Source organism: Sinocyclocheilus grahami, unplaced genomic scaffold, assembly GCF_001515645.1.
Source record: "Sinocyclocheilus grahami isolate Dianchi unplaced genomic scaffold, SAMN03320097.WGS_v1.1 scaffold1413.1, whole genome shotgun sequence".
Lineage (NCBI taxonomy): Eukaryota > Metazoa > Chordata > Actinopteri > Cypriniformes > Cyprinidae > Sinocyclocheilus > Sinocyclocheilus grahami.
The window spans coordinates 157,609-184,149 of record NW_015506592.1 but is presented as its reverse complement, the minus strand read 5'-3'; the positions used below and the strand labels follow the sequence as shown (position 1 = coordinate 184,149).

At 39.8% G+C, this 26,541-nt stretch overlaps 1 protein-coding gene across 1 annotated transcript in view; it reads right to left on the bottom strand.

Annotated features, from left to right (window-relative positions):
- ano3 (anoctamin 3) overlaps positions 1-26,541 on the bottom strand; it is an 84,957-nt gene that overhangs the window by 19,214 nt on the left and 39,202 nt on the right. The window contains exons 8-13 of the mRNA XM_016256290.1: positions 26,020-26,137; positions 12,708-12,829; positions 10,296-10,430; positions 10,026-10,122; positions 7,201-7,261; positions 1,224-1,306 (exon numbers count right to left, since the gene is read on the bottom strand). Coding sequence (XP_016111776.1) covers positions 1,224-1,306; positions 7,201-7,261; positions 10,026-10,122; positions 10,296-10,430; positions 12,708-12,829; positions 26,020-26,137 — 616 coding nt within the window. The remainder of the gene's footprint in view (positions 1-1,223; positions 1,307-7,200; positions 7,262-10,025; positions 10,123-10,295; positions 10,431-12,707; positions 12,830-26,019; positions 26,138-26,541) is intronic.

Here is a 26,541-nt window from a genome sequence, read left to right as displayed (position 1 = left end):
ATGATAGAAACTCGCAATTGTGAGTTATAAAGTCAGAATTGCGAGGTTTAAAGAAAACAGTAAGTCTTATTTTCCCTCACAATGGGACTTTATAATTCACAATTATGGGTTTTTATCTCACAATTCTTAGAAAAGCTGGAATCACAAGATATAAATTCGCAATTGTGAGAAAAAAGTCAGAATTTTCTGATGTAAATTCACAAGATAAAAAGTCAGAATAAAAGTTGCAATTACTTTTTTAAAATTGTTTATTAATTGGTAGAAATTCCATAGAATTCCAGTTCATTGAATGTAGGCAAAGAAAAATCATTTTTTCTGCTCACAAAGAAACAACACAGGCACATTGGAAATACATGCATCTACCTACATTTTTGCAAAATGTCAAAAACTTACCTATACTTACAATTCACTGCAGTTTCCAGCTGAAATAAACACTAGTGACAGTAAAACACCAACAGCTTTTATTCCTTTTCACACAAATTATGATTACAGGGACAGATTAGATTAATAAAGACTTATTTTCGTATGGTTATTTGCACAATATAAAGTTATAACCTCATAACACTTTTACCATAGTGCATGATTTGTAAACTAATATATTTTGATGTTAGCATCACATTACCAGCTCAACATATAACTTTTCTGACATAGTAAACTTGCTCGATAGCTCACCCGGTGCAGCAGGAGCACTCAGGTGCAAGTCCTATGAAACACCATTCATAGCAAATGTGTTTTTCATCCCACATTTACTTTTTGTTAACACTAAACATGCAAGAAGCAATATAATATCATTCTGCGAAAAAGTTTCCAATGAGCCTGGGTTGCAGTAAAATTAACGCCTCTTATGTCCGTTAAATATCTACAGGAGACGGAGATGCATGAACTTAAACTTTTCCCAACTCAACAATGGCACGCATCAACAGATGCTTTGTCAAAACTAATCGCTGTCAGTGTGAACACCCTTGAGTCGTTTTCACATAAGGAGCAAGGCATGCACAACACAACATGATACGGTAGGAGGCACACTCACAGAACACACCATGACACAGGATTTATACTAAAGGAAATACAACAGACAGCACATAGATTGGCCACACACCAGTTACAGTTGCTCATGAACATAATGGTCATTTTAACAGGTCTCAAAAGATTCTGATATTTCTAAAGAAACAAAGCATTGCGATTTCAGCTCAAAGTCGATTTAAACAGGAAAGCAGGCTCACCTCTTCTTCCTCCCAGTCAATCAAATCCCAGTCGTATGTTAGCTCCGCCCTTCTCCTCTTCCAGAACTCAAGGAATACTGTGGCTGTGACAGCACAAGAGGAAGTGGTAAGACGTCAACACAACAAGAGCTTTCAGATATTTAAAGTTACCATGCTCACCTAGGTAAGGTGACTAAAGAAGGTCATCTTAGGCCCAAACATACTCAATGCACATACATGAAAACAAGCGCTTTAACTATGCAAGCTCAATTTCAGGCATCATTAGGATCATAAATCTCCTTGCCGAAAGGAACGCTGTTGTGGGCATTTGCATAGTTGTTTTCTAGGTCAATTACTGTCAATAACAACTGGTGAGGAAGTTTGTTGAAGTTCAACATGTTTATAGCCATATTTAATCCCATTTGTGTCCAAAGTTTCGAAGGGTCTAAAAGATGTTGTTGATGTATTCGGTCAACGGAACATAAAAGGACTGACTGCTTATAAATGCATGTGGGAAATGTTTACATGTTGTAAATAGTCACATGACCAGAGCTGTTTCGTATTTCCTTCTATGAAAGACTATGCTGTGTCAAAGTTCAAAAAATCAATATGAAAAACCTGATATAATATAAATACAACTCCCACATTTGGTTCAAGTTTGTAATGGGTTTTAATGTTTTAGTCTCGTCGCTCTAGCCGGACAAGGCATCAACAGTATGGTGAGGGGCGTAACATTTCCGTCACACGCTTGAGGTATTCGGCCAATTACAACGCACTGGATAGCTGGCCAATCACAGCACACCTCGCTTTTCAGACCAAAGAGCTTTGTAAAAATTGATGCATTTCAAAAAGGCGGGGCATAGAGGAGAAACAATAATGTACAGTATGTAAAAAATTATGTGTTTTTTAACTTTAAACTGCATAAACACATTTCATTACACCAAATACACAAAATAATGTTCTTTTTAGCAGCATCATATGACCCCTTTAAAGCCATGGTTCTCAACCAGGGAGCCAGGGCCTACTATGGGACTGTGGCAAACTTCAAGGGGGAACCTAGTCCTAAAATTATTAAAATGATTTAAATTTAGTTATATTAACAATCTTAATTAAAATGCAAAATCAATCAATCAATCAATAAAACCGATGTACAAATTCAAAAATAAATGCATAATAAATAAACTATAAGATGTACAAATAACTGACATTTAGACATACCGGTATTCGGTAATGCGATATATCACGATAATGAATATGCACGATATTGATATCGTGGGCACTTCTAAACACCGTCAATAATTATATATTACAAATTATTCCGAATTTTGAATGCATTTTAAGAATACTTTTCCCATCAACTGGTCAAAATGCACAACACCTGTATGTTGCGTGAAAGACGCGTGCGCACTCTGATGTAAACAAGCGCGGACGAGAAGCGCACGGCGGAACATGTGAGAGACGCTCTGGAGGAAAGCGCACTTTCACTCTCTGACAGCAGATGGCACTAAACTGCAGAAATGCAGCCGTTAACATTATTAAAAGTACATATTAGCTTATACGAAGGCCTTTAAAAGTTGTCTTGAACATGGGCAATTCTTTCATTTCTCCACTCCACAAGTGTTGTTGTTTCAGATACTTTTGTCTTTTCCATGCAGATTGTTGGTTTCATGAAGTTGCACCAAAATAGCCCCACGAGACTGGATATAATAACATCTTTGTGCATGTGTAATCACAGATATATGTTCATCAACATTTTACACCAGCGTTGAATGTGCAACCAATCAGGATTTTGGATTAGAACTATCCATTTTATAATTTTTCATCTCACTGGTAGACATTGAGATTCTGTGTAGCTTGAATACTAAATAAATCAAAGTAAAAATAAGATAAGTTCAGTGAGGTTTTCATGTTAAATTTAACTGTTAAAATAGAGCAAAAACATCTGGACTCTCTGAGTTCGCATGCCCCACGTTTCTAACAAAGGACGGTGTGACCCACTTTTGTTGAAAGCAAAAGAGCTGCAAGGGAAGAAACAGAGTGAAAGACCAAGAAGAGAGACAATGTTTAATTTTTAAAGCCCAGTCTTCTTGCTGAAAGTGGTCTTCACATTTGAGCTCTCAGGATTTAGACTTGCAGATCCATCTGGGTCTCTGTGGCCAGAACAGTACCAAGTACAGATAACAACAGTACAGTACAGATACCAAACCAGTATCTTTGTCTTCAGAAGCCTCATGTGTTTGCAAGCTAGCTGTCTGTGTGTGTGACTGTGTGCATACTCAATCCACCTCAACATACTCTATAGTGGCGTAACTTTGCTTTGAAAAGTGGTGGGGACACCGTGCAACTCATTTTGCTAGTTTTTTATTTAATAACCTAATTTACTTGGGGACTGGGTTTAGAGTTGGACAAACTTAATTTTTGCTTTTCAAAAATACATCGATGTACCAGGGGCGGCGCCAGAGAATTATGAACGCAGGTGCCGAGGGGGTGCTAGATCATTGACAGAGGGAGCTGGGCAATTCAGGGCACCAGACTCATTCTTCCCACTGGTCGCTCTTTTGCCATTAACTTTCTCAGTTGGTTGCATTTTTTTTTTTTTTTTTGACTACAACATGCTATTAATCAATGCACACTGATGAACTTTTATCGTAGTTTATAGTTATATGGAAACGAAAGTAGTTAACATTCAACCCGTTCTTTTTCATCAGTAATATTATTTGTGATTTGAATTTTGTGAACGGGAGATCCTCTTTTACCATGTTATAAGCCGGGCTTCGGATGCTTTCACTTTCGATTTCACGATCTTGTCAGGTTTTACAATAAAATATAATTGTCTGTTTTGCTTACATCTATACACCTTTCATCTTTTAAGACTAAAAAAAAAGATGGATTCATTATTTTTAATTAAAATGGACCACAACCTTAAAACCGTAAGATTCAATGACAAACTAGCTTACAAAACGTTATTAACAAAAACGAATAAGATGAGGCATGGCATAGGCCTACACGCTGTATTAGGCTATATAATGACTAATAAATTACAGAAAGTTTAGCAAACACTGAGGAATCAAAAAAAAAAGAGCCTCCGTAGCGTAAGGTGAGGTAAACAGCAAAAATAAGCTTTTCAAAATGAAAACAAAACAAAAAGAAAAGTAAAACTAAACTTGCTGCCGGTGACAGTGCTTGCATGATTTTTCTCCCCACAAGAATACCAACATGTTCACCTTCTCTGGTTTAAGAAGCGGTCTTTTACTTTACTTGAGCATGAAAACCATCAATATTCGCGTCATTTTTGCTGAGCGCACCTTCTGCAATTAATAGTAAATATAACCAAAACAGGTTATTATCATTTTTATATGAATAATAAAATAAATATAAGGAAAACTCGCCCACTCGATTTTGTAATATTCTTTAATTTTGTAGTCCGTATGAAAAGGTGCATTTCTATTAAAAGGCACGTCCATGTGGAGAGGGCGAGTCAGCGTCGGCATTCGGCAACCTCATCTTTGCACCCAGAAAGCACTAGTTTATTAATAAATAATTAAAATGTCTTCTTTTCCCCGACACGTTCATAATCACTTTGCCGGTGCTTTGAGGCAATTGCTTTATGCGCGAGCTTGTGCGCAGAACAGGCTCTATCCTAATTCGTCTGCCTATAGCCTATATTGAAGTGTGGTTAATATATTATTATATTAATCAATTTAATATTAATCAATTTAGAAAAATCTTTAATAGAGGGCAGGCCTACTTAGCACAAGGATGCTCTCCATTTTTAAAATACAACGCTATAGCCTAATTACATTACGAAAAAAGCGTAATGGAAAACAGCAATAATAACGACATTTACCCGTTGTTTGCAGTATTTTTGCAGTACTGTTGTCGTCATGAAAGCTTATTAATTGCAAGTGTTTTTAAGCCTTGCCAGTTTAAACATTCAAAAGAATTTAAAGCATTCAAGAAGAAGATGTGAAAGAACTCAGTTGAGTACATGAGTATATTCGGTGCACACACCGAGAGCCATGTCTCACAGACAACGTGCAAACACTGAACTGAGCTCTCCTTCGTGTCCTCTTGCACATGAATGAACAAATACACCTAGCTAGTCTAAACATACAAACACAAAAATATGCAAAAAGCTTAATTCAGCACCCACATGCTATGTTCTGTGTGCACACCCCTTGAACACCGAATTGAGTTTTGCCTCTTCTTGCTTCAATCATCTTGTCACAGTTAACATCCTCCACATTTCATTTCATTTAACTTCCTACCGTACTGGAGAGAAAAGAAGTAGCACATTGATCTGCAAGTCGCGAGTCTTTCATGCCGAGAACTCTGCTCATATTTTCTGCATAATGATGCATTTAAAAGTTCACAACCAATTGGATGTTTATAAAAGTTCACATTGCTGTTGCAGATGAAATATAACACGGATATTTTTTACCAGGTTAAATGTTGATTATTAGTAACTCAACCCCCTTTTTGTAAACCTCTCTATCTAACCATTGATTGCGAGCATCCGCCACGTTTGTATTTTTTCTAATGCGTTTTATTCGGGTTTGTAGTTCTGGACCGAATCCTTCGCCAAAGCACGATAGATTGTGGGCAATTTTAGCCATTAGAGTGTGCACGGATCCACACTTCAAAAATCGACCTGAAATATTAGACCATCCGGGGATTTTTGGCATACTCTTTTCAACATACTATGCTTTGGGACACACTTATTTAGGATGGATAGTATGAACATCGAGACGCAGGGCTGGTCTGCTATTGTCGGTGTGAGTTGCTGATAAGTGTTACCTCCTGTGTTTCTTGTGATCCTTTCTTGGTTCTGTCATGTATTTTGGATGTATATCTCTGTGGATTATCATTAAAGGATCTTAAACTGCATTTGGACCCGCTGCCTGTTGCCTACTTGTGCTCATCCGTAACAACATACAGGTGTATCTCAATTAACTTTTCCACGACATTCTAATTTATTGAGATGCACCTGAATATATCAGTGAAAGACCAGTTAGAATAAATTGTTCCAAAGAGCCATAGAAAGATAACTTGGGAATGCTTCTGCAGATAAATGAGTTCGACACTACCAAAATTATATTTAACATAAATATGTTTTTAGACATATATTTAATTGGTATTTAAGGTTAGTATTTATTTATACACATTTTGTTCCATTCTAAGCTTCTATGACTTTGAAAACAAGTATATCAAGTTTGTTAATGCAAACACTTCTACTGTAGACATTCTATTTCAATTTCCTTCTGGAATGTATCATACAGCACAATTAGCTTTGCCACAAAGAGCATTAGTGTAAACTTTCATAGTTTGGTTTTTCTTTCAGGTCGGCTGTTGTTATGGTGGAGCAACATTTTTGAAGATAATATTTCTGAGCTAGTTAAACAACCAACATTTTTTTGTAGCTAGCTATTGTACTTTGGTTTAATAGCACAACCGAAGGTAAACATCTACAGCCCTGTAAATCCCTCAGAGAACCAGCCGTAGTCTCCTGCTCACATTACTTTCCTCTAAATTCACTCCAGGAAAGTGTTTCTTTGGCTTCAGCCAGTCAATTAGACTTTATAATGTGCATTATAATGTGTATTATAATTATCAAGCACTTACTCACCTGTGATCACTGCTAGCGATCCTGCAACACTTATCTATTTTCCCTCCCTCTTTGTGTTCAGAGGAGTAAACTGAAGTTGAAGCACTGTTGAAATATTTACATTTCTGGGCTGTAAGTGAGGTCTACTGTGACCTGATTGGATCACTTGTTGTAATGTGGGACAAAGCGGTGATTGATTACAGCTGCTTCTCTTGGGCTTTTGAGTCAATCCTATTATAGCAGACCGCAGATTGTTAGATTCTCATTCTGTCCTTGTCCGCTGAAGGAAGCCTCTGTTATAATTACTTAATTTGTACTTTAAACCAAATGCTGACCTGTCTGTCTTTCTGCTGGTGAAAGAGCACTGATTAAATAGAAAAGATTCAGACTCACCCCATATAGCCATGAAGATAGCAAAGAAGACTGTGCCTCCATTATCGAAAAGATAGGTCACCTGGTGGACAGAAAAGAGGTAATGCATTTAAGAACGTATAATTAGAAAATTAGTTACATCTGCATGAACTGATAGAAATGTATACCTCGAATGCAATGTAAATCGTTTTTGATAAAAGCATTTGCCAAACATGTAAATGTGCAACTACCTCATGGTTAGGTTTAGGTGTGGAGTTAGGGGTGCAGGTTCATGCTTTTTTAAAATGACAAACAGTGTTTTCCAAAAAAAAAAAAATCACAGCATACAAATTTGTAGGAAATTGCAACTTTAAAATTGCAACCAGGGAAATATTTATAGCCCAATATGTTCCCTTCCAAGGGAACTATACGATATCATGATGTCATGACACTATGGGAACTCCCAAATAGTTGTATTTCAGCCAAATATTGTCCTATCCTAACAAACCATACATCAATGGATATTTATTCAGCTTTCATATCTCAATTAAAAATAAATAAATAAATAAATAACCATGTGACTGGTTTTGTGGTCCAGAGTCACATATGTAAATTAGAGTAATGTGACTTAAATGAAGTGCCAAATTGCAGAGCTTATGCAAACATCGGTATAATTTTGTTTGTGTGTTTATTTTGTTATTGACAGGAAAGTGCGCAGCACATAATAACACATTCACCTAAACATGCTCCCAGCAGCGTGGGCAGTATCAGGATGTTCTCTAACAGTATACACTGCTCATGTATTTCAAACTTACTTTTACCCCTTAGCAAAGAATCAAAAAGACCTTCGCCATGAGTATATCCAATCCTTTAGGCCTTATTATAATTATTAGGTATTCATTCTGATATCAATTTGCAGCAGTGAAGCGGCCAGTGTATGCAATTGAATGAGAATTGCCATTTTGTGGTAAAAAGAGCAACAGAAAGCATTAGCACAGAAAGACCACCTACTCACATAAGCCTTGAGCCAAAAGACAAACTTTGCCAGCTACATAATTTGGAAAAGCCCAAACAGATGCACTCACAAGACTTCACAGAATGTATGGTGTGCCTGACAACAAAATGCAATTACACATTGACACAGTAAATAAGTAAGCAATGCATGCAAGTCCAAATTTGAGACCTCAGGGTCAGACCCCAGAGTTCAGTGCAAGGAGTTTGCAATAGAGTTTCCCAAGTTCTCTTGAGAAAAACATAAACCGCTTTGGCAAAAAGGGTTATCAGATGGTGTACTTTCCATGACTGGATGCTCGATCTTGAATTGAGATTGAGCTTTTAGATATCCCCCATTAGTTAAAGACATACAGTTTAGGACTACAGAGTTATAAATGTGGGCCTAAAGGTGGAGATAGGGAGGAGGAGGGATGCTGAACAAATATCATGGGAGAGAAGAAAACAAATCTACTTCTTATATATCCTTCAAAAGTGATTGACAGGATAAGGTTAATAAGCTTCTTCTGAGCTTGCATTATGAACTTCCTTAAGAAGCAGGTGATGAGACAAAAGAAAGTGTTGGTGGTCACCAAAACTCCAGTAGTAGGATGCAGATAACTTAATTGGCATGTGTCAAATTACTCTCCACTGTGATATACCTTTAGAGTAGAAAGCCAAACTGATCCGTTGCTCTGACTTCCCATTGGGAGCTTTGTTTATTGAGGAGGTGGAGATTTTGGCAGTGGAAATCTGTGCTGTAAGTCGTGAGGAGCATCTGAGGGCTTGGCAGGAGGTTTTATGTACCGCGCATATAATTGTTTATTTAACCTGCGTGGAAAGAGTATTTGACATTTAATCCTTTTGGATAAGGGAGGAATGGCAAGACTTGAATGGGGATTTTTTTTCAGCAGAACTCCTGTTGAGTGAATTTTGAAGCAAGTTTGAATAACCGTAACAGATGTTTTTGAAAGCAGAAGAGTAGCAGGCAGGTATTAAATCCCTTCTAAACTGAGGAATCAGTGGTGGGTTGTAAAAATAATCCTCAGAGGTAAAGATTTTCCCAACATGTGACACAGTTGTTTCTCTGGATGTAGGTGGGACCTAGGCTTATGACAGTAGTGTGTTGCCAAAGAACTGTGACAACATTGTCTTCTGAGCTATGAAATAGCAATCTTCAAGCAATAAAACTCTTCTGGAACCAATTATGTGTGTTTTATTAAAATGTTAGCCACTCTCTGGCATGTCACCACCATGTTCCCATAACACAAAACCATCTTTTAGTCCTTAGTACTGGCTGCACAGTTTGGGGAATCTGTCTTTGGTTTGCATGTTGAAAATCCAGGATCAAACACTAATTTAAAACATATGAATATATTTGACTTGAGACAAAGCAGGCTTTCGTAATGAGTCTAGAATAAAAAAAAACAGACATTCTGTAATCAAAGCTGCTCTGTAAACTATGTCTTTAGACTAAAACATCGAATAGAAACATCTTTTCAGCAAGAAAAATTGTATTTGGATTAAAATATCTACAGGAAAATAATCTTTATTTATCGACACATGACGAAGATGTATTGTTTTCTTGACCTTCATGTAGTTTGTCTTGGTTTTCTTGACTTTTCATGTTCCCACATTTCAGAATCATGATCTTATTACAAGGACAGATGTCAAGATGCAAACTGGCTCAAGTAAACTGAATCAATGACATTATCAGGAACAAAAATCGAGGTGGGACACTATGTTTGACGAGGACCATTTAAGTGACTGGCTTATATTAAACCAAAACATTAAAAATCTGTCAGTTTTACTTATCTTCTGACATTGTCTAAGGGGTCTTATGTTGTTTATGGCAGTAGAAGGTGGATGTACGGTACCTTTGCATAGACACAGCTGTCACTCAGCGTCCAAGAGCTGCAGTTGCCTTCACACATGGGGCACATGATGGTGGTGTTGGCCTCACATATCTCTTTACTGAAACACAACAGAAAAACTAATTTGAATCAGTGCTTTATTAGGGAAACGATGAACACTGGTGAATGAAAATGGCATCATTACGGGTAAACTTTGACATATGGACTACTGGGACCTGGTCCAGGTATACTGGGTCTATTCTGAAATGACTAAACATACCTGCAGGGACTAACCTTACTTGGCTGGAGTCCATGGTGAAAAGCCCATAGAGGAAGACGAAGAGGCCGACTAAAGCAGCAGGGATCAGCATACCTGTATACCAGCCCAACCAGGCAAAATACAGCCCAATCTTCTCCCCAAAGTACCGCCTATGAAAAATCAGCAAGAAACAACATTCATTAGGGTTCCGTTCATATTTATAGCATTTATTAATACAGGACCTCAAGCCCATCGAGCAAATTTGGGGAGAGTTGGAAAATGAACTGGACAGATCTATTGTAAATTCAAAGAAAAGCCTTTGGCTTGAGTTGCAGAAGGCATGGGATAACATTAGTGTTGAGGTTCGCAGGAAATATATTGATGCTATGCCAGATAGATGTGCTGCTGTAATTGCTGCAAAAGGTGGACATACCAAATATTAAAGTTAAACGTGGATAAAAACAGTACGAATCACTTCATCTGATATTTTTTGTGCTCAGAGCAACCATCTGCATGTTTCATGAACATTATGAAATGAAATCATGTTTTGGAGGCAAAAAAGGTCAATATTTTCAGATCTGTCAGGTGTTCGAACAATTTTGGCCACCACTGTAAATATACTACTGTCCAATGTTAATAGTGTCTAGATTATGTAATTATTTAGTAGAAACCAGCAAGTGTTTTTGAGACTACAAAAATTCAATTAATTAGATTTTTCTTTGTGTCCAAAGTGTCCAAACTATTTTATTTATTTATGTATTTAGTAAAAATCAATGTGTTTTTAAGACTACCAAAAACTAAACTAATTTTATTTGGATATGCTACAAAAAATAAAATAAATTAATAATAATAATAATATATAAAATACATACATACATACACACACACATACATATATAAATACATACATTCTTGCATACATAAATAAATAAAAGAGCCTATAGATAGATAGTTATATATAGATTTTGTGTTTGGTCTTGGCAGAATAGATCTGCTACGCTGCTGCTGCAGCGCAAGTACCGAGACTTGCTACTGCCAATCCATTTACAACATGCTGCTGTGAGCATGTAAGAAATACTGTAGCTGCACATATAACATATATAAAATAACCCCTATACAGTATATATCATACATTAATACCCCTTAGCAGATCTATACAGGTGGCGCTGGGGATGGAGGAGGGTTTCTGAAGAGCGTTGCTACTGCTACAGCAAGCACTACTCAAGTATTTGAGTGTTGAGCAGCAAGCTCATTGGCTGCAAATACAAAAACAACCAATCGGCTGTGCCATGTGATGATGTCATTAAGTCAGATTGAGTTATACCTATCAGACTGCGCCATCTAGAGTTTAATGCCAGAACTTTGGATTTCTTTTCTGATGATGTCAACTTGCCCATGTGGGCTAAATAGATAGTCTAAGCCAATCTAAGCAAACTTTATTTAAATCATTGCATTGTAAAAGTGTTTTTAATAAATGAATAGATCGGGACACACACACACACACACACACACACACACACACACAATGACCCTATATGCCCCAGATACATAGGATAGATACATACTGTAGATTAACAGCAGGGAAGACCCAAGGTGACTAAAAACAGGAACATCCATTCACTTAAAACATACCAGGTCAGGACGGTTACATCATTCTGACCTTACTCTCAAACTGATGAGCAGCTACCAGCAGAGAGATGCTGAGTCTGCAGATCACCATCGCAATTATTTTCCTGTCTCCACTTTAAGAGCTGAGTGATCTAATTCAGCTTCAATATACGTTTGTTATGAGCCTGAGACTGCATTTTCTCTCGCTCTATTTGACTACAGCTGAGATTTACACTAGAAAGCCGTGGTCAGCCACACCAATACAGTCCAACACATATGAATGAGTTAGTGAGATTAAAGCTGTTCTCACACAGCAAATATTTCCTTTCAGGATTTGACTGCCTTCCTAGTCACCAAGAGCTTTTCAGAAACAAAGACTTTTGAGAAAGGCTCAAACAAACAGACTGAAAGCTCTTGTGAAGTCTAGGCTTTATTCACAAGGTACTTAATTATGTTTTCAAAATGAATAAAAAAATCATATGCATAGTACATATCTGGCTCAGATCAACAGTTGTGTTTTGTTACTGTGTTTTGTGCCTACTGGCAGTTTTAGTTTCATATTTCAATATTGATTTAAAAATGTAATACCAATTTATTATCAATATTTATGCAATACTGAATCAAATATTTATTTCTAAAGCTACTTTTGTAATGTCTTTCAATGCTTTTCTCATCTAACACAATAATCATGTTAAATTATCTTTTTGAGGGGTAATTTCTCTATCACCAAATAGATATTAGTGATTAACTGAATATGAATAGATGTGTCCAAAAGTGTCCAGATACTTCTATATTATATATACTGTGTTTTTTTACACTGCTGTGTGTGTGTTTCTTACCGTATGAGGTCTAGAGGTTGGTATTTGTACCAGATCCCCCAGCGCGCCCATCTCTCGTACAGAAGGTGTCTGTGGTTTTGAGCCCCATGGGTTTTAATCGGATGTCTGCTTTTATAACTTCCCTAGAAATACAAAAGCAAAGTTTTCCATATCGCACACAAACACTTCAACAGTAACAAAAAATTGAGGTAAAAAAAATAAGACGTTGTATATATATATATATATATATATATACCTATGCTGCAGAGGGTATCCTCTCCACTAGATGTACAGTGTTATATATGCATAGTTTACACAGTTCATATATTCTGATTTACTGTATGATGTATGCTTGAAGTATTGCAAACGCAGCACAATAAAAAAAAAAATGTTCCAAAATGTTATGACACTATTCATGTTTTGGCACAGTTAATACACGTTAAGAAATTAAATCACACTGCTTTTCAATTAATTATAGTGCATCTGACTGCAGTTATTTTGTGATTTTACTGCTTGATTAACTTGCAGCTAACATGGCATCCATCCCCCTGCATGTTTGGCTTCTGGCAGGAGACTCATTTACAGACAGATAACAGCAGAAGGGAAATTGGCCTGCTGATGGCAGAGACGAAAGTACAGCAAAAGGAGATGCTCGGGGAAAAAATACTGACTGAGAAGACAAATCATTTTCAATAAAATGGAATTGAGCACAGGCACAATCCTGTAAATAGTGGTGGAGCTTGCCTTTTCAATATGTGGGTGAAAGTGAGCGCCTGGCTTAGGTGTGAGCTTCAGCAATTGGATTAAGCATATATCAAATAGCTGCAGGAGGAAACTGATGGAAAATGTCTCAAAACTGTCATGATATATTTATTTAGCTAAAGGTATGTTTGTGAGGAATATGCAAAATACCAAGTTAGTCCTGAGCGGACAATAAAATAGCAATAAAAAGTAACAATACCACTCCAGTATTTCTGTAGCTTCTATAACAGTGGAGAACACTGAGATTTTATATTGTTGAAATAGAAATAGCTCAGGAATTGTTGTCTTTAGTCATCAATGTGGAATTATAAAATATATTTGTCACTTAAATCTTTTCCCTAGTCCATTAAAGGAATAGTTCAAAATGAAACTTTACTCACCCTCAGGCCATCTAAGACAGTTTGAGTTTATAGTAGAGGAGTTTGTTTTTTCAAGAGAACAGATTTGGAGGAATGCAGCAGCAGCATTATATCGCTTGCTCACCAATTAACTGCTTTGAAGTTAAAAATGTCTCAGTGATGGATTTGTTTCTTAAAAGATGTTAATTGACTAACTGGAGTGGTGTGGATTACTTGTGAATTACTGTGATGTTTTTATCAGCTGTTTGGACTCTCATTCTGACGGCACCCATTCACTGCAGAGGATCCTTTGGTGATCCTATTTAGTGATGTGACGCTGAATTTCTCCAAATCTGATGAAGAAACAAACCCATCTAAATCTTGGGTGGCCTGAGAGTAAGTACATTTTCAACAAATCTTCATTTTTGGGTGAACTATTCCTTTAACCAAGCAAAATCAAGCACCACTGGAAATAAAAAAATCAGCCAATCAGAAATGCCTCTTCAATATATATCTTATTCTGTTCTGTATACTAAGCAATAGTTTTTTGTCAAAGGCATATCTTATGCATTACAGTGGCTGGCATATATAGCAAAATATCCTCTTTGGTAGGTTGCAGGTGTTAATTTCCCAGTTTGGTTAAAGTTTTGTTTATCTGTATAAAAACCTTGAAACTGCATAAAATTGCATACAAATCATTAATGTTAATATTTATTAGAAGATATTTCAACAAACAAACAAGCATCCAGATGCACTGTGGTGTTAAGAATTTGCGGGAATGTGTTTAAATCTCGATGGACCAAACAAGTACATATATAGTTCCCTTTCAAGGGAACTTCGAACTGCGTCCTCTAGGGGTCGCTATGGTTAAACTAGAGGACGCAGTGTCTCGTTCCCTACTCAGGGAACCATGGTTACATATAACTATGATATTTGATTGTGCTAAAGTGGAACTATAGCGAGTATACTTCAGGTACAGTTTAAATGTCTTGCATTTAAAGACTGGTATTAATCAGAGAACATACAATCCTTATTAATAGTGATATTAAAACACATTTTAGGCAAAATATAAAGAAATGTAGTTTCCAAATAAAGTTTAATCATATATCGATATGTTATAACGATAAGTCTTAACTGATATGTCAATAAATATGTTAATTGATCACTATGAATCATGCTCCGGTTACTAACTCCGGTTACTAAGGGAACGGGCGCTGAGCCAGCTTTTGCCGATTATGGGGAGCTCCTGTTTACTCTGCTACTGAAGCCTGATTTGTTAAAGTTCGTGTAGCTGCACAAACCAGTAGTACTCGTGCCTGCCAGAAAAGGCGGAGCAGACTGCTATATAAGTCGGCCCGGAGAGCCATCTCATCAAAATCATTTGACTGAAGCGACAGCCATCAATTCGTGTGCAGCTTAAAGTACAGCACGTCACGTCACGCAAAGCTTGTTCCCTTATCTCAGGGAACCGAGGTTACGTTAGTAACCAAAGCCTTCTCTATCGAAAGATATCTCTTTTTGCCTCAGCTTTTGACACTTATGGGGAACACATCCAGTAGTGCCATGCTATGAGAAGAAGCAGAACTTAGCCTGTTCCACAAGTCCAACTCAGGAGCACTTGCCAGAGGGCTCCGTAATCCTGAGCTATAGAAGAGACCCGAGTCAATAATCTGAGGTCTACTTACGATAGCCCTTCCACTCAAGGGGGAAAGGGATAGAATTTGGCAAAAAGGATCAGTGCCTGCATAGCGGGGACATCCAAGTTGTAAAATCTAATGAAGGTAGATGGCGACAACCATGCGGTCACACAAATCTCCCTGATAGAAATCCCACTGGACCATGCACAGGAGAAGGCATTCCTCTGGTGGAATGGGCCCTCACACCTATAGGGCATTGCAAGCCAACTGCGGCATAAGCCAAGGTGATAGCATCTACTATCTAGCAAAAAAGTCTCTGTTTTGTGACTGGCAGCCTCTTAGAGCGGCCTCCAAAGCACACAAAGAGCTGCTCTGATTGTCTAAACAACCCAGAGTGCTCAATGTACACTATGAGTGTCCTAACAGCAAGGAAAAGCTAACAGGGAAATAACCTGGGATCTGAATGGAGTTGAGAGAACCTTAGGTATGTAACCACTTCGCGGTTGTAGAATGACTTTACAGTTGTTAGGCCCAAACTCAAGACAGGAATTGCTGACCTACACATTTGACTGAAGCCAAGGCCAAGAGCAGAGCGGTTTTGAGCGCCATTTGAAGCGGCTCAAAGGAAGGCCCTTGAGGGCCCTTAGGACTATAGATAAGACCACTGGAACTAGATGAGTCCTCTGCACAATCTAACTTTGCCGGAGGAGAACTGGCCCCCTGACTGAGCCTGGTTTCTCCCAAGGTTTTTTTCTCCATTCTGTCACCGTTGGAGTTTTGGTTCCTTGCAGCTGTCGCCTCTGGCTTGCTTAGTTGGGGACACTGAATTTCCAGCAGTATCATCAACTTGATTGCACAGATACTATTTAAACTAAACTGAGCTGCACGATGAAATCACTGAATTCAATGATGAACTGCCTTTAACTGAAAATTTAGTGTTTACTATTGTCCTTTTGCATTATTGACCTACTATTTTCCTATTTAATACTGTAATACTGCTTTGACACAATCTGTATTGTTAAAAGCGCTATATAAATAAAGGTGACTAAACTAGACTAGACAAGTCCCATGTCGGCACAGTTCTAGGGTGAGGCAGGTTCAGTCTCTGAGCCCCCTTTAGAAACTTAATGACCAGATTGAGAGGTTCTGCCGATTAAGCGGCCAGCCACGAGAGAATGATTTGCCACGATGAGTGCCACATAAGCCTTGAGTGTGAAAGGGGTACGGCCCTTGTCCAACAACTCCCTAGCTGGAGGCGTCTGTTGAGAATACCTTCCTTTTGTAGGCCACTCCCAACTGCACGCCTGATAGGAATAGGTGAGGAGTTGTCCAGGGGGCCACAGCTCTGACACAGCAATGTGTTACCCTGATATAACACTGGCCCAGGCACCAAGCATGGGACGGCACACGATTTTTGAGCCAATATTGGAGGGGCCGTATGTGTCTGGGAGTCACAGGTCACTCGCTGTCTGGTAATTCAAGATGCGGATTCCCATTTGCCTCAAAGGGGAAAGAGCTGTGTCCCTACATTTCGTAAAATTGCGAACTGTGACAGGGGGCAATTTGGATGTGAAAGTATGTGTCTTTCTGATCCACAGACAGAAAACGTGTCAGGTTACTTATGTAACCATGGTTCCCTGAGTAGGGAACGAGACACTGCATCCTCTAGGGGTCGCTATGGGGAATGCCTCGTCGTGACCTGTGTCTGAAGCATACATTCAAAAAACACCAACATGTTGGCCGGCGACAGCCCATGACATCACTACTGATGAGACTATAGTATAAATAGGCGCCGGGAGAACATGTCATTCACTTCTTCGTCTGAAGCTTGCGTCCGAAGCATGGCAGGAAACCTAGAGGATGCAGTGTCTCGTTTCCTACTCAGGGAACCATGGTTACATAAGTAACCTGAGACGTTCCCTTTCAAGGGAACTTCAAACTGCATCCTCTAGGGGTCGCTATGGAGAACAGTATACCCATGCCACCATGCTGAGGGGAGTGCATGCCAAAAGTACCAACTCTACCATAGCCATGGGAGTTGCCCTTAGAATGTTAGACAGCTGTCCATGACATTATCCCCTACGGCCAAAGGACTAGGCTACATACCCCAAAAAACTTACCTGTTAGGGCCAGACTCCTGGGCCCAGGATAGAGCTCAAGGCTTGAAATCAGGAATAGATTCCTTTAAGGGGATATGACCAAGAGCCTAGCATCATACTAAGTCTTGGCCTGTCACACAAGGGGCTACCCCTTGCTCTGCATGAGCTTGCTGAAGGAACTGTCTCAACAGACCCCTAGTAGCAACACCCTGTTAAAGTAGGTATCCAGAGGATGCATAGGTGAAGTGGTGCCCAAGGTGGAACCGGGGCTTTAACCAACTCAAGAAAGGGCACGAAGCTGCTGCGCGTAACCATACAGGATTTTAGAAAGAAAGCAAAGTACTAGCGTGTGAACTTAACACAGTGGGGATTTTAGAAAGCGTACTAAGACTTCACGTGCGCACTAACCATAACATGGATTTTAAAGATACCATCCTAAGGGGCTCTGAAAGAGCAGCCCATAGATGGAAATGGTACATCACCAGAACAAGATGTTCGAGAAGCCATCAGCTCGATCTATGGTAAAATGCTGGAATGGCTAGCATTAAGTTACCTAGCTGAGGGAGCAACACACCCAGCTTTCAGTCGAGAGGGGGCTCGACCTTCAGCATGTTCATTAGAAATCAGAAGGGTAAGCGTACTGCAAGCTTAGCCAAAAACTCAGCGCACCAGGAAGGCAGAGGAAGGGCCTAGTTTGCCTGATGTTGCCGGTTCCAGTTGCTCTGGGAAAACAGAGAACTCAACTCTCACATGAGAGGAGAACTCCGAATTCAGAAAGGAGTAGCGTCCTCATAGGCAACCCTTTGATAAAGGGGAGCACTGCTAAACACTACCACGAGAACAGCCCACGGAGCGAGTAATCCAACTCCTCAGAAAGGGAGAGAATTCAAACGCTCGAAAGAAAGCACCATGCTCACAAAAACCCTGAATGGTGAAGGGAGTGATGCTTCAAAAGTGTGTCAACAGAGACACACTGGTTGGGTGGAGCCCAAGGCGAGTATCGGGGTCTAAGCCAACTCAGAGAAAGGGAACGAGGCTAATAACGCGTAACCCTTGCCATACAGGATTTCAGAAAGTGCGCAGAGTCTTAGCGTGCACACTTACCACTATGTGAATTTTAGAAAGTGCGCAAAGTGCTCAGCGTGCACACTTACTACCATGTGGATTTTCAGAAAGCTTTGCGTGTGCACTTACCATAGCATGGATTTAAGAGCTTCCCAAGCATCTGCTCACAGATGCCTAGAAGTACTGAGCCAAACGGGAGTGGCAAGCTCAAAGATAACCCTCTGAGACGAGGGGAGCACTGCCTGAGACAGTATTTCACAAGAAGATTCTCGCAAATGCCACCTGTACTTCCCGCTCGATGCCTCAGCAAAAGGGGATATCCTGGTGGCCAGGAAGCCCCTCAGGACGACCTAGATACGGCGTACCAGACAGGGCAGTCTGAAAGCATAAGCCCAGCCCGGACGTCCAGGACATTTTGCAGTGCCGTGCCGGGGGCCTGATGATCAAGAAGGCTCCCACAGAAGCCTGTGATCTGGCCGCATGATCCAGGAAGCATGAAGCTGGAACAAGGGCTATCTTACCGACTGGATACAACATCGATGAGTGAGGTAATCACTGCAAGTCGAGAACCCGGTTTCTGAATCTAGCAGAGGGGGTGCTCACCGAGGACCTACCCTAGAAAAGGACAGAAACACACAGGTCCCGGAAAACACTGCAAAGAAAGCTTGTGGATGGAATACACACAACCACCAGCGTATTAAATATATATATTTTTAAAAATGGATCGTACTCACCCACCATGGTTCCCGCGCAGGAGCCCCCTTCAAGAAGCGACCCAAAGAAGCCTCTAGTCCGGACCATCAGCAAGGTGGTTACTATGAAGTCATAGAACCAACCGAAACATCATAGGTCCAGCATAGGAGACTGTAATGCAGGAAGTTCCTACCTAACCTCGGTCAGGTGGAGAGATAGTGGTTACAGGGGAATTAGGAAGGGGAAGATAAGGGCAGATGTTAAACCCCCCGAGGGAAATGAGTAGATACTCAAGTATCACTCTGATCCAGATGAAAGCACTGACGCCTTGTCTGGATCACATCCCTTAGTTCTTGCCTACTTCCCTTTGACACACGATTCCTCCTACCCCTACCCGCAGGCGGGGGAGGAGCGCGAGCCTGGACCTTCATGGAATGAAGGATTTGAAGGCCGCTGAGCGCGCCTTCGCCTCCTTAAACTTCTCAACCACCGTCTCGACAGAGGTACCGAAAAGTTTGGAAGGCGAAACCGGAGCATCGAGAAGAAAGCCCCTCTCTTTCTTCCCGATATCTGCCAGGTTCACCCACAGATGTCTCTCCAATACCACTATAGCCATGGACCTGCCCATAGCAGAGGCAGCCTGTTTAGTAGCACGCAGAGCGAGATCTGTGGTGCGGCGTAACTCAGCTACCTCATCGGGAGAAAGGCCCTTGCCGTTATCCAGGTCTTTCAGTAGATCAGCCTGATACGCCTGAAGCACCGCCATCATGTGCAACGAAGAGACAGCCTGACCTTCTGCTGCTTATGCCCTGCCATTTAAGCGAGATGTATCCTGAAGGGGCTTAGATGGCAAGGAGGGAGTCTTAAGAGAGGATGTCTCACCCATAGAGCGATAGCTAGCCAGGATCTCTTCTACAGGGGGCATCTTCTCATAGCCGCTTTCGCGCATCCCCTCGATGTTGGCATAACTCTTATGCTGGAACCGATGGATGCGTGAGGAAAATGGCCTCTTCCATTCCTTCTCGATCTCTGTATGGAGATCAGGAAGAAAAGGAAGGCTCACCTGAGCTGGAGGGCTATGGTCAGAAAGATAACGCTCATTAAGACGACCTCACAACGTCACTTCCTTGGCCCGCTTCCATGGCGAGTCAAGCCTCGCTGTGGCACGATCCATAACCTCCAATAGCTCATCATACGCAGGGCAGGAGGATTGGGAGGGCTCAGCCTCTTCGTCCTCCTCAGACATCTCCTGCTCTTCCTGGGCCGAACCCAGCAGAGCACTGGCCCCTGGATCAGACGATGTTAGGGAAATAACAACATTCTCCAGCGGCTCACTCTCGTCCACAGCCGACGAGCGTGAGAGGGAAAGCCCCTCTTTAAACTCATCGGCCAGATCCGACTGTGATCCCCACAAGCTCATTCTCCTCCGTGCCTCAGCAGTGGCGGGTCCTGAACCACGGGGAGCAGACAGCTGCCCCTCTCTCCTCGAAAAGAGAGATAAACGAGACCGGAGCTTTTTCATCGAAAAATGCTCACAGTTAACGCAGATTGTCCCCTCGAGGACATCACGTGCGTGCTCTTCGTCCAAACAAAAGATGTAAAGATGATGTGTGTCATCAGGTGTCAAATAACAATGACACGGATGCACACATCTTCTAAACGTCTTGCTAGTGCTTGCCATAATGAAGGAAGAAAGATCACTCTTACCACAGAATGCACGCTTCAAACAAAACAGTCAATGAAGACGAAGATGAGAATGACATGTTCTCCCGGTGCCTATTTATACTATAGTCGCACCGGTAGTGATGTCATGGACTGTCGCCGGCCAACATGTTGTTGGTGTTTTTTGAATGTATGCTTCAGACACGGGTCACGATGAGGTGTTCCCCATAGCGACCCCTAGAGGACGCAGTTCGAAGTTCCCTTGAAAGGGAACCAGTCCTCGTTGCATATTTGCCCAAGGATCCGTTTCAAAGTTAACATTCTGAATGGCCGTCGCATGAGAGAGCGATTCAGATGTCTGAGATCGAGAATTGGTCTGAGCCCACCATCTTTCTAGGGAACAAGGAAGTAGCGGCTGTAGAAACCGGACTCGCTGTTCGCTAAAGGGACCGTTTCTACGGCACCTTTTTCAAGCAATGTCAGCACTTCAGACCGAAGAACGCGAGCTTTTTTGTCCTGTACAGAAGTTTGAATAATACCTCTGAGGTGGCCTGCAAGCGAAGTGGAGAGAGTAACCTCGGTGACAGCATTCTACTCCAATCCGCCTAGAAGAATTGAGCTGCTTGAAGTAATGAGGGGCGCTGATCCTTACGTGTAAACACAATGGCGGATCAAAGTGCTGCAGGGAGAGTGAGCACTCGGAACCTGTGCCGGCTTGGGATCACTCAAACCCAGTTGCTCAGCTCCGTGATCGCAGAGTCAGCAAAGAGATGGTCTCGTCGCTGAAGGAGAAGAGTCTGATGAGATGGCGCACTGGGCCGACTTAAATAGCAGTCAGCTCTCCACTTTTTGGCGGGCTCGAGTGCCATTGGTTAGTGCAGTTACAAAAACGTTAACAAATCAGGCCTCAGCAACATAGTAAACATGAGTTTTCTCATAAGCTTCAAAAGCTGGCGGAACGAGAGTTACTTTTCGATAGGGAACTAGGAATAGTTCCTCCAAATTTCTATTATCATTCACTATAGGGCCTTTCGCACCGCAGGAACCTTTTCATAGTACCAGAACTAATTGTGGAATTACCCACTTTTCGGCGTGTTCGCACCGCCGGAACTGGGAACAATTTTAGTTCAGATTTTAGTTTGACTGCCTTTTTCGAGAACCAAATTAGCTCCTACTCCGGAGCAGTGTGTAACCAGCACAACTGGTACTAATCGTAAGTGACGTAAGTAGACATTGATTGGCCAAACGCGTAAGAAAACGCCCTCACCCGCCATGATTTAAAACGCTGTGTAAACATACTGTAAACATTGTGTCAATTTATTTCGCAAGTATGGAGAACAGCGATAGCTGGACGGACGCTGAAGTGCAGGCACTTGTAGCAAATGTAGCACTGCCAGTTGTCGTTGGAGATTCTTAGTCCTCCTTTCCGTTCTTTCAATCACTTTACGTATGCGTCGACTTTCCATGTCCATTATTGTGAAACCCGTGAGACACAACAAAAACACAGCTCCGAACACAGCGTCCTCCATCCTCCTGTTGTTAACGTTGTTTTTATTTGTTTTCGTTGTTGAACACTGCGCACAAATGACGTCGCTGTCGGCCGGCTTACGTCACTTCTTAGCACACACTCTCGGTGCGAATGCAACCCTTTAAATGGTACTGGAAAATAGTTTGCACAAAATCGTCCCAGTACTTTAGTACTGTACATTTAGTTCTGGAACTAAAGCGGTGCGAAAGGCCCTTATGTTGTTCCAAACCCATATTATTTCACTTTTATAATGGAGACAGGCAGTGATGTAATTTTATATTTATGCAAATGTAAATTGTAAATGTAAAAATTGTATTGTCTCTTTGCAGAGTAGAAGTGTTCTTACTTAATCATTTTGAAATGTGAAAAATAGCATAGGCAAGTTAAATTAACCACATTTTTTTATATTTTCATGGGGGTTTGTGTCTTTTTTTTTTTTTAAAGGTTTTGTTCTTCGTAAAAGCTTCAGTTCCCATTCTTTGCATGGTGCATGGAAAAGAGTGACTTCATTTGGAAAACATGTGAGTGAGAAAATGATGCCAGACTGTTCATCTTTGGTTGAAATATTCATAAGCTTTTCAACTTTCAGTTGCTGTTGATCTTCAGAAGTTTGAAATAAACAGCTGTGCTTGGTTTAATGGGACAGTTCACCCAAAAAATAAATATATAGCCACATTTTATTTTAAGGTCCAATTCTCACAATTAACTAACTATTAACTATGACTTCTGCCTAAATAAACTCACAATTTGCTGGTTATAAATAGTTAGTAAGTTAGTTGTTGAGTTTAGGTATGGAGTAGGATTAGGGGATCTAAAATATGATCATGTAGAATAAGGCATTAACATGCTTTATAAGTACTAATAAACAGCCAATATGCTAGTTATATGCCTGCTAGTTACAGTAATAGTGAGGATTGGTACTTTAAATAAAGTGCTACCAAAAATCACTTATTCATCCTCATGTCATTTCAAACCTGTATAACTTTCATTTTTAATATAAGAAGAGGTCACACTTTATATTATGTGGGCTTAACTACTATGTACTAACATTAATCTACAAGACTATGAATTTACTGTGTAACTAAATGTTGTTCTAGAAAACTCATATTGAGGAGATTGACGTATGGTTAGGTTTAGGATTAAGGGTTAGAGTTTTGGGTTAAGGGCAGTGTAACTAAATATCAGTTAAATGCAAGTACTTTAAATGTAATTACAATGTACCAATATCTATGTTCATAATAAGTAGGCTATACTGTATCAAACTAACCAGGCTCACTGGAAATATGTGCCGCTACCTACATTTCTGCACACACGTACCTATACATAGGAATTGCTGCAGTTTCCAGTTGAAAGGCACTAGAGGCAGTAAAACTCTCACAACTTTTATTCCTTTCCACACAAAGTATGATTTACAGGGCCAGAGTTTAGATTAAGAAAGCCTAATTTTCGCACAATTCCTTGCACAATGTTATGTTATAACTTCAAAACAATTTGAATTGAGATGTGAAAATGGATACTTTTGATCGTTAGCGTCACGTATACAGCTTCATATGTATGGGTTTTCTATAACAGTATGTTTGTCTGGTAGCTCAAGCGATACAGCGTTGCAGTTGTGCAGTGAAGAGCTCCGGTATAAATCCTGTGAAACTACAGTATGGTTCAACAAAACAGCTCAAACCCGCATAGAAAGAAGTTAAAGCATGGTTGCATTAGTGAATGCGTTTTTATATCACATTTGCATTCGTTAACACTATCGGGTAGGTTTAGGGTTGGGTTTGGTGTAGAGGGTATTTGCAACACAATAGAGCATTAAGCTTTTAGTGACACACGCCGCAATATGTATTGTATCTGAAGCAACGTAATCAAATTAGCAATACGTCCCTGTACCAATATACTAAAAACACCGACACAGTCACGTATTGAACACGCATTTTAGCGCCACTCACTGGACAATTCACTTCAAAGCTTGCTGCGAAACTTGCACTAATGTACGGAATATCGGTGTTGCAGAAACGTCAAGCCTTGCTTGAATATAAAAGCGTTTTTTTTGGCAGACAAATTACAAATACAGGTCACATGAAAATTATTTTTAAATGTAAAAGTTTAAAAAGTTTCTAAATTTTTTTTTTTTCAAATTTTCTAGGAAATTGAGGCATCACACAAAAAAAATAGGCACATTTTTTAAATTTTTTTATTTGTTTGTTTGTTTTCCCAAAACTGGGTTGTTTAGTAAATCTGCATCTGCAATGGAGAAAAAAAAGATATGGCTTATAATGTTTCTTGTTTATGTGTCACCTGAAAAGTGCAGCAAAATGTACCCAGAGCAACATATTTCAGGTTTTGCAGAAATGGCGAGACACGTAGAGGCAGAGTCACATATTTCCAATGAGCCTGGATTGGAATTTACACAGGAAAAGGTTACTTTCAATGCAAATACACACTGAGGGACAAGTGTTAGTTATTTTCTGTGACATTATGCCACAAACACAGCTACTATTTAACCCAGAACATTCCTTTAAAGAACCAAACAAGGCTTGAGAGCCTCAGGTCGACTACCAAAGATGCATTATTGACAGTTACCGAAGAGCTATTTGATAAAAACTCACAGTTTAATAGTCAGGTTTGTAAACTATGTCTCATTATCTGCAGATGCTTTGAGTTCACTAGTAGGACATTGAGCTGAGCTGCAGTGGCACGATTGAGCGCAGGGATTTATGGGGGATTTAGAGTTCTTCTCCCAATCTGATCTGGTCTGAGTGAGTGGGCGGTCACTGGCATTAATTTATTAACATGAACATCCCAATTGCAAGGCCAGCTTTAATCAGCAGAAAACCACAAGAGCAGGCAGACAAGAAAGCCAAATAAGAAGGGCATGAGTGTGACATTAAAATAAGAGGACTAACAGAGAGATTAGCGAAAAGGGCGGCATTCAATTAAAAAGGTCAGAGGGATATTGTAGGTCATTGTAGATAAAACCATATCACATCTCTTCAAATATTTATTGACAGAAATGTATTAACAATGGGGAATTTCATGAAATCAGCAGTATTATATTATTTACATACTCTTAACATTTTGAATAAGCTTTAACTTATATCTTCAGTTTTCTTTTTAATTTGAGTTTGTTTTATTAATTTAGTTATGTGCTTTTTCTATATGGCTTTAATTTTATTTTCATTTCAGTTTAATTTTCTGTAAGTTTCATTTGATTTATTTCAGCTCTAAATTAACATTTCTCAAATGTTTTTTTCTTTCTTTTAAGTTTGTGTTTTTGCCATCTAATATTAATATTTTATCTAGCTTTATTTCAATTAACCAAAATATTTTTTAATAAACATTTAAACACCTGAAACATTTGATTTTGGGGTCATGTGTGACCTGGATATTTTTAGATTCAACCAATTTTGTAAACGTCTTAATAACCATTACTATTATCGTAAAAACTGTTATGATAATAACCATTATATGATAAAGATAGATCGTAGTGACTGTGGAGTAAGAAAGGAGTGTGTGTGACACGTTTGATGAAGATGTTTGGAGGGGTTTAACCGTCTTCTTACCCATCTTAGACTTCCCGTCCTCGTACTTTGTGCGCTGCAGTACATGATGTACTATCCTGCTTCTGGTTGAGTTTGAGAAAAACGTCTCTCTGTTGTTGATGGTAAAACTTCAAGAAAACAAAGTGCATTGTTTTAATACACAAATTTGTTGTACGTTGCATGTATTAAAGCATGTATTAAACTGAATACAGTAAATATAAATACACCACAGCAGCCTAGCTTTAGTATGTCAGTGTAAATATTAAATTAGAGAGGATCACAGCTGACCCAACATATAAAGCTCAGAGCAGATTTTGTGGCTTACAGCCGTCTCAGCATACAGATATATAAATACATTAAAGATGGGCTTCCTTCCTGGATGAAATTAATCTCACAGAACCTTTCAAGAACGTGCTCAGGTCATATTTCACCTCAAAATCAAAAGAATTACAATTTTCCTTATAGAATTTGCCTGTAGAATATATTTTGCACTGTGACACTGTTTTCATGAGAGATGATTCTAATTAGATTG